This window comes from Diachasma alloeum, unplaced genomic scaffold, assembly GCF_001412515.2.
Source record: "Diachasma alloeum isolate Michigan unplaced genomic scaffold, Dall2.0 Dall_scaffold_00210, whole genome shotgun sequence".
Classification (NCBI taxonomy): Eukaryota; Metazoa; Arthropoda; class Insecta; order Hymenoptera; family Braconidae; genus Diachasma; species Diachasma alloeum.
In genome coordinates, this window is record NW_021680375.1 from 1,161,971 (window position 1) to 1,171,345 (window position 9,375).

General features: G+C 32.2%; 1 protein-coding gene across 1 annotated transcript; it reads right to left on the reverse strand.

Moving 5' to 3' along the window:
• Positions 1-3,577: 3,577 nt before the first annotated feature.
• LOC107036646 (ADP-ribosylation factor-related protein 1) lies at positions 3,578-9,332 on the reverse strand. Its single transcript, XM_015254745.1, has 5 exons — positions 9,159-9,332; positions 7,003-7,173; positions 6,250-6,331; positions 5,825-5,996; positions 3,578-3,796 (listed from the first exon to the last, which is right to left on the reverse strand). The coding sequence occupies exons 1-5, from the start codon at positions 9,249-9,251 to the stop codon at positions 3,697-3,699; spliced, it is 618 nt and encodes a 205-aa protein (XP_015110231.1). The 5' UTR covers positions 9,252-9,332; the 3' UTR covers positions 3,578-3,696.
• Positions 9,333-9,375: the final 43 nt, after the last annotated feature.

Consider the following 9,375-nt stretch of genomic DNA (forward strand, 5'->3'; position numbering starts at 1 on the left):
GAGATTTGAAATGGAGCGGTATGCTGACGGGTGGAAAATTACCAAGCAGCACAGTTCTGGAGGGTATCAGCAAGTATACCAAAAAGGCTTTCTAATGTCTGTCCAAAAAGGTAACTTGTGTCTAGAAGTTACCTAGAAGTTAAGTAAAAGTTATCGTATGACGGCAAGATTTGCTACTTCGATTGGTATTTATAGGAAAAATATTTCAGTAGCGAAGTGGTAAAGGGGTTTAAGTCGACTCATCTCTTAGTTGAGTTTTTGAAGAATATCTCGGAATCCAAAGGAGGTGACGAAATTTTCGTAATAACCTTTTTTCTAGAGCAAATTGAGTGCTACGAAAAAGGTGTTGACAAAAATTTAGCTATCTTCCATAGATTCCGAGGTATTCACTGAAAACTGGTCAATAGTCAAAATCGACTTAAACCGTTTTACCATTCGCTGCTGAGTTGAATTTTTAATAACGCTGAATTTAGGGGGATTTTTATGCACTTCGGTATTGACGAATCGGTTGATTTCTTTCATGTTGAATGGAATTCCGATTTTCTGGCTAGGGTAATGATAAGTGTAGCAAATTGGGATTATTCGGGCTGCTATTTTTCGGAGCTCTCGATCTATTGAAGATTCAATTGAATGTAATGTTCCATTTTCACAATCAGATGGGAAATTGAAGCTGCCATAGAACTCACTTTTGCTGAGTTTTCCAAGTGCACGTGATAATCCACAATTGAGATGCTGTTACTTGAATTTAAAAATTGTCAACAGTGCAAGTAGTTCTCAATTTTTTTTTGCTTGAAATAATTTTGAACGGTTGTAGTTAAACATCAGAGTTAAGTTCTCTGTCGGGGTTTCCATTCTTCACTAGTGTTGCACTGGGAATTTTCAGAATTCTAAAGAAAATTTGTAACAATTTTTTGACGCAAATGAATTGAGAATTTCAGGAGATGATATCGAAGGATATTTTTCATTAGGAATTTCGTAAGCTACAAAAAATGTCTTTTAGTATTTTTTCTCCGAGTCAGTTGCTCCGAAGATACTTTCGTAAATGGAGAAAGAATTTACATTTAACTTGGAGTATTTTCCAGTTTTACTAGAGAAATAATGAAAGACAATTCATTGGATTGCAAAATTGACGAATTGAAAAAAAAATACTGAAGATTTTCGCATTCAGAAAACATAAACTGTTGTTTCTCCCAATTTGCACGAGTTTTTTGACTAAAAAATTGATCCACAGAATTCCGTGACAAAAATTAATACAAAAATCTGGGGGTTCGTTTCCTCTCAATTGGCTTTTGATGTGAGCCGCTAGGAGGTCTAGCACAACACTCAAGAGTGACCCTCGTGACCCTTTATACCACTTGACGAACCCCATTCAAAAATCTGCAAGTTTGGAACCTTTTATATACTAAACCAGCAGCCCACAACCACTTGTGAGAGCGGATGATGAGACCATGACCTTATTATCCTTATTACCCTGGCTGTAGAAAGGCGCTCATTTTTCTAATTTTTGAACAAATTGTCTACCGAAAGTTTTCGATACTTTTCAAAATCAAAGCACATTAATCTCTGTGAAAATTTCGCAAAAAACGGTGGTCCTCTGTTACCCCTGCACCATAGCCAAATTTGGGAAAAGACATCTATCGACAGGATCAGTAATTGCGTGTTAACCCATTATGCAGCTAGACTAAGTAAGAGAGCCGCAGAAACATTCGATATTACCGACAATAGCTATTATTGTCTCATCAACTTAATAACCGTTTTTTCTGCTATTAGTAGTGCAGTAAAAATTGTAAGGGTGACATAAACTTTTCGAAAGGTTCAACTCGTGGTTTGGGATTTCGTATTGTTCTGCAATATGTAAATGTGGCAAAAAAGATGTACCTTGTGCAGAACAGGATTTTTTCGAAAAAGAAGAAGGGGCTTTATATGGCGTAGGAATTGCTGATTGAGTGTATTTGATTTTTTTTTGTATCATAATATCTCCATGAATGGAGTACCAAATGTTCAACGTCTTTTCCTTCCTGTCACAGGAATACCTGACCCGTCTCACCCGGAAGTTCAAAGGCGATTTTCTCGGAACTAAATTTTCAAGAATTTCACAAGACTGTTTACAGAATATTTCAAAAAGTTATTCACCAATCAATTTGAAATTTTTACCACCTATTTGACATCTACATATCTCTCGCTCCTCTAGTAACCTCAAAATAATAGCTAGTGGGCCTTATTATCCGAAAAGGCAAAATATTTCATCAATTTTTTCATTTATCCTATTTATTCTACTAGGGGACAGAGCCAGATGTTTGTTGAGTACTACAATATGCAATTTTCTTATTTCAGATGTGTTGGAACCTCAAAACTCCGTAATCAATCATTAAATCAGTGTTGGGGCCCGTCTACTTCGTCATCAAATCATCAATTCCAGATTGTTTGGGGGCATAGAAAGTTTTGTTACTTCACTAGTAGAAAGATAATAAAAAATAATGAAAAAAAATCAAATTTGTAACTTGTTTTTTCATATGAAATAAAAATTGTGGAAAAGTTCCATTTTCACTGCTCGGACAAGCGCAGACCCCCTTAACATTAAAAAAATCCTTCCGCCTATTCCAAATTACGACTTTCTCCACGTTTGGAAAATTGCTATTTTCTATTGTCACCATTGCATTGTTAAGGATCACAACAAATTTCTTCTTCGACCTCTCATAATCGATATCCTTGAAATTAAAATTCCCATAAGAAATTGGATTTATTTTCAAATTAATTTAAACAATAAAAACATAACAGTAAACATTTTCAAAAGGATTCACCTTCGATTTAGCTCTGGTAGCAGTATCACTACTCATGGATAATAATCTCAAAAAAACTCCAAAGTATCGCTCAATATATAAAAAAAATATTATAATTAATAATTAATTAATTATAATATAAAATATTAATTGAATAATAATTTTCTTCCCTCCCACCATCTCTAAATCATAATCATTCTCTTCATTTTTAGAAAATTGCTACTTTCGATTGTTATTACTGCATTGTTAAGGATCGAAATGTATCATATTTGACAATAATTTTGCAATTTTCTTGATTGCAATCGATTCAAACTCTTATAACAGATCTCCTTGAAATAAAAATTCCCACATAAGAAATTGGATTTATTTTCAAATTAATTGAACAATAAATTGTAATTATTTTCGGATTAATTTAAACAATAAAAACATAAAAGTCAACATTTTCAATAGAGTTCACCTTCGATTTAGCTCTGGTGGCAACACACTCCAGTCCTCAGTATCATAATACGCCCACATATCACGTACAAACCACAAAAAATCACAATGTACACACAGCGAATGTCGTTGAACCCGAAAAGCAAACAGAGTGAACTAAGAAATAGTGGGAAATATTTTCACATTAAGACCAGACCCACGTAAATCCAGGAGCCATTTTTCGGCTTTCATTGCAGAGTCGACAAGAATCGAAAAAAATGAGAAGTGAGTTATTCGTCTCCCACCGTCTTATCTCTTATCTCCTCTACCTGTGCTATCGCTTGGACTATTTTTGATTCATTTATCACACGATAAAGGAAAACTAAATGTAATCAAATTTTATTACTCATGTGTAACAGTCTTTTGGAATTTTTTATTATGATTTGGGTTCAGTGAACGATAAGAAACGTTTTTGGGGACTGCTGGGGGTTGGAAGGGGGCCCTATGATAAACAGTTGTCGTCTTGATTTCTTGGGGGTCGAACGTCGCTGTTACGCTTTACGCAGTCGACGAGCCAGTGAATCCCTTCGTCAACTCCATCCCTGATTGAAAATTAAAATGAGAATATTATTTCAAGTGGAAAGTGATGACGTTGCAGATATCAAGTGCATTATTGTCTTTAGAAGATTTGCGAATGAAGAACTTCAATAGAAAAATCCAGCCTAAGAAATTATATGACGTATTCCACGTCAAATGAGTCAATCGCTGACCCTCACCCTCTTGGACATTAATGGCGATTTTTTCTACGATCGGGGAGGTTGAAAAACTATCTCTCAAATTTTTTCAGATTTTTTCGGCCGCCCAATTCGGAGATGTGATTTTTTTTACATTTTTCCGTTTTTTCCAATAACTCGAGTTCTATTTGTCCGATTTTGATTTATTAAGCGTCAAAATTTTTCATTTTTTACCGCCTATACGACTGTTTTTAGTAATTTTTTTTTCCGATTCCTAGATGCTCATAATAACGAATTTTCGAGAAAAAAAGTTGAAAAATTTGAATTTTGCAAATTACGTCACGGTTGATATTCAAAATTTTTTTTCCACTAATTCTCATAATCAAAACAACTATTTTGAGCTGTCATTCAAGTTGGGCATCCTCCTGAATCTGTGTTATTTTTAATTTTTTCTTTTGGAAATTTCGCAAATTTGGTCAAAACATCACAAAACCACTTCGATTATGTATCGAAAAAATATGTAATATATAGGTATGCAATCAAATTCACTTCATACTGTCTATAATCAGAGTCAATCAACGCCATTTTGAGGTGTTGCGACCAAATTTACGGAATTTCAAAACGAAAAAATTGAAAATAAAATAGATCCAGGACGATGCCCAACTTGTATGATGGCTCAAAATACTTGCATTGATTATAAGAATTACTGAAAAAAAAATGAAACAAATCATCCGTGACGTAATTTGCAAAATTCAAGTTTTTCAACTTTTTTATTCGAAAAGTCGTTATTATGCGCATCTAGAGATCGAAAAAAAAATTCACTAAAAATATTCTTATAGGCAGTAAAAAATGAAAAATTGTGACGCTTAATAAATCAAAATCGGATGGATAGAACTCGAGTTATTGAAAAAAAACCGGAAAAACGAAACAAAAATCATATCTCCGAACTGGGCTGCCGAAAAAATCTGATAAAATTTGAGATATAGTTTTTCAACTTCCCCAATCGTGGAAAAATTCGCCATCAATTTCCAAGAGGGTGAGGATCAGCGGTTGACTAATTTGGCGTGGAATACCTCATAATATAGAATTTCTGTGGAAACTTCATAAGACTTTTGCAGTAAATTCGATCTTTGATGGAATTTAAAATAGCGTAATGCTTGGAAATAGCAATTTGTTAATTGTTATAAGTCTTACTTAAAAAGTAGACCTTTTGATATTTTTTATATTCATTTTTCTAATCGTTCATAATGGGATATTGAATTTACACCTTTAAAGTTTGATGAAGAAACGAAATTATTACAGAATCTTGAACGAGATTATAACGAAACAAAAATGGTGAAAAGACTTGAATATTCTGAAATTCTTGATTCCATCTTTTTTCCTTTCTAATTTCAGTGGCAAAACGGTAAAACGGTTTAAGTCGAATTTGACCATTTGCCAGTTTCTAATGATTATCTCGGAATCTAAGGGAGATAGCAAAATGTTTGTTATGACCTTTTTTGTAGCCTTCAATCTGCACTACAAAAAAAGTTATTATGAAAATTTCGCTATCTCCCTTAGATTCGGAGATATTCCTTGACAAATTTAATTGAACTTCTTCACTCTCAAAATATTCGTAAAATACGACATGCGTGAATTTCAGAGTTGTTCCATTTTAATACTTGAATTAAGTTAGTTTTTTAATTCTATTAAAAAACTGAAAATATCTTCTGGGTAAAAAAAATCGAAAGAATTCTGTAACTGGAAATTTCTTCAGTTACAGAAACAGTCTCTTCCCATTTTCTCTCGTTATTCTTTCGTTTTTTAGATAAAGCCACAACTGGAAAAAAACTTAATAATGGTTCTACCCCTTCGTTGATTTCTCTATATATTTAGGGAATGACGAATATATTTTACCCTTTTAATGCAGAAACTGGCATCACCATGCAGTCTCTTCTTCCAATCAAATGGGCATTGCGATTGAATATAGGTTTAACTTCTCTTATGCCCATTGAATCTAGAATATCCTGCTTGTTCGCGAGAACTAATAAGGGAACACCAGTCAAGTGCTCTGAAGATATCACTCGATCTGAAAACAAATTGATTCATTAATAAGTTAATCAAAACACTCTGGGAAAGTGTTTTAATATTTATTTTTAATTGAATTCATCACGAGAAGCTTGCGACTGGCTCGAGGGCCTTCATCCTGATATTTTTTTTATTTCTTTTAAGAAAAAAAGATAGATATTTAGATAATAGCTATTGTCCGCTTAAATAGGAAAAATAATAAGCAGTTTTACATTGTCATGGATGGGATAAGGATGAATGATATGTATAATTACCAAACGTTTCTTTGGAATCGGGAATCCTCTCACGATCTGAAGAATCTACGATGTAGATAACTGCGTGTGATTCAGCATAATACTGTGAAAGCAAAATAGAGTCAATTCAAATACAAGTTTTAAAGCTGAATGAATGGAAAATAGGGAGAAGCGCAGTAAAGTGAATCACCTCTGATGAAACGCCTTATAAACATTACAAGCAAAGTAAAAAGTATTTTATGTGCCCCACCCTCTCCTAAGGACTCACGAATTTTTTTATCAAATGCAATAATTTTTCATCACATAAAAAGGAGAATTTTTTCCCTTTGTGTTGAGCCTGGACTGAGATCAATTCAGCAGCGAAGTGGTCAAACGGTTTAAGTCAATTTATTCTTCAGTTGAGTTTTCCGGAAATATTTCCAAATTTAAGAGAGATAGCAAAATTTTCATAATAACCTTTTTTGTAGAGCGAATTGAGTGCTACTAAAACGGTTATGAGAAAAATTTTGTTATCTCCCTTAGATTTCGAGATATTCATTGAAAACCGTTTGACCACTTCGCTACTGAATTGGTAAATTTCTTTCTGAATTTAATGAACATTCAAAGAAAAGTAAAGTTCATTTTTATCCACCCTCTTCTATAGAAATGTTATGAATTAGATGAATATCCAGGGATGTAGAGGCCTTAATAGAAAATATAGAGAGACGTTTTCTTATATTTCAACTCGCTTATTATGAGAATAACTGAACAATGAGTTTAGAAAATTTAATTTACCTTGTCCCAGAGTGATTGCAACTCCTCTTGACCCCCCAAGTCCCAGAAATTAAGTCTCACACCATCGATATCAATTTTTCCAATATTGAGACCAACTGTCGTTGTTATTTTGCTGGGATTCATTCCTTTGTAATTCTTCGTGAATTTCGTTTTAGCAGCCTCCAAATAGGTCTGGACAGAAAATTTAAAAATTCAATTGCATGATCTGAAATTGAACAATTACGAGTAAAATTATGAAATAGTAGTCAATGATTCAAAGATATTAATGAGTATTTTACTCTCGGCAATCGAATCCTTGATTGAAGACGATTGTTGAAAATCTAAGAGGAGTAATTGAAGAAGGGGCAACTACTTTTCAATGGAAAATGAACAACTCATCTTCAAACATGTAAAGAAAAAATACAGTGATCATTTTCATTCCATTTTATTTCCATACGGATCCACCAACACAATCCCAACGAGTCTAGGGCAATATTTCCCTCGTCAACATTTCTCCTCTAAATTAAAAAAAAATTCCAGTCGATGATTCCAGTCAATTCTCAAAATTTACAATTTTGTACGTGAATAAACCCTTACTAGTCCTACAATTTTCAAGATTTCTCAATGTTTTTTTTTGTGTATTCGATATGAGTTTGTGCAAAATATATCTATGGAATTTGAAATAACTCCACTCCTTCTGTTAAATAACAAATAAATGCTATTAAACGATGAAAATTTCATATTTCATATGTACAGTTACATAAAGAAAGAATTGAAAGAATGCTTCTGTTAAATAAAAAAATGTTATTGAAAAATGAATATTTTATGATGATTCATGCCTACATTTTTTTACATAAAGAAAGAATTGAAAAATCCTTTTGTTAAATAAAAAAATTATGTTATTGAAAACTGAAAATTTCATGATGTTTCATGCCTCTATATTTTTTTACATAAAAAAGAAATTGAAAATTTCTTCAGTTAAATAAAAAATGAATGCTATTAAACAATAAAAATTTCATGTTTCATGCCTATATTTTTTTACATAAAGAAAGAATTGAAAAATCCTTTTGTTAAATAAAAAAATGTTATTGAAAACTGAAAATTTCATGATGTTTCATGCCTCTATATGTTTTACATAAAAAAGAAATTGAAAATTTCTTCAGTTAAATAAAAAATGAATGCTATTAAACAATAAAAATTTCATGTTTCATGCCTATATTTTTTTACACAAAAAGTAAATTGAAAAATCCTTTTGTTAAATAAAAAAATGTTATTGAAAACTGAAAATTTCATGATGTTTCATGCCTACATTTTTTACATGAAAAAGAAATTTAAAATTTCTTCAGTTAAATAAAAAATGAATGCTATTAAACAATAAAAATTTCATGTTTCATGCCTATATTTTTTTACACAAAAAGTAAATTGAAAAATCCTTCTGTTAAATAAAAAAATGTTATTGAAAACTGAAAATTTCATGATGTTTCATGCCTCTATATTTTTTACATAAAAAAGAAATTGAAAATTTCTTCAGTTAAATAAAAAATGAATGCTATTAAACAATAAAAATTTCATGTTTCATGCCTATATTTTTTTACACAAAAAGTAAATTGAAAAATTCTTTTGTTAAATAAAAAAATGTTATTGAAAACTGAAAATTCATGATGTTTCATGCCTCTATATTTTTTTACATAAAAAAGAAATTGAAAATTTCTTCAGTTAAATAACAAATGAATGTTATTAAACAATAAAAATTTCATGTTTCATGCCTATATTTTTTCCACAAAAAGTAAATTGAAAAATTCTTTTGTTAAATAAAAAAATGTTATTAAAAACTGAAAACTTCATGTTTCATGTCTACATTTTTTACATAAAAAAAAATTAAAAAATCCTTTTATCAAATAAAAAACTAATGTTATTGAAAACTGAAAATTTCACAATGTTTCAGCCTCCACTTTTCTCACAAAATGACAAAATTTTAAAAAATTCCGAAATTTCCCACAAGCCCTTCCGCTACTAGAAAAAAGCGGTGTGACATAATCTCAAACTACCCCTGACTCCTGCAACCTGCACATCCGCGGAAAAAATTTCGCAAAAACCCCTTGCGTTCCACCCCACTCCGCTCCAAAAACCGCCCCCTGACAATCGCCACTCAACCCTAACCTAAACCCCGAACTCACCGTTTTGCCGGCATTATCAAGCCCGAGAATGAGCACAAAATACTCGTCCTTCTGCACCAGATACTTGTAGAATCCATTCAACAGCGTATACATCTTGAGGAACAATAGCACCCCATGAATCCAATCTTGTCGTCCGCCAGTCTCCCATCAAAATAAACACACCATCAGACCTCGTCATCGCAGATCGCCCAATCACAATCTCCAATTGCCCCCCACT

Coding starts and splice junctions, on each gene's coding strand:
- LOC107036646 (XM_015254745.1), bottom strand. CDS start 9,251: ATGTATACGCTGTTGAATGGATTCTACAAGTATCTGGTGCAGAAGGAC. Junction 7,174..9,158: donor TTGATAATGCCGGCAAAACG/GTGAGTTCGGGG, acceptor TTTTCTGTCCAG/ACCTATTTGGAGGCTGCTAA. Junction 3,797..5,824: donor CCAGTTTCTGCATTAAAAGG/GTAAAATATATT, acceptor ATTTTCAATCAG/GGATGGAGTTGACGAAGGGA.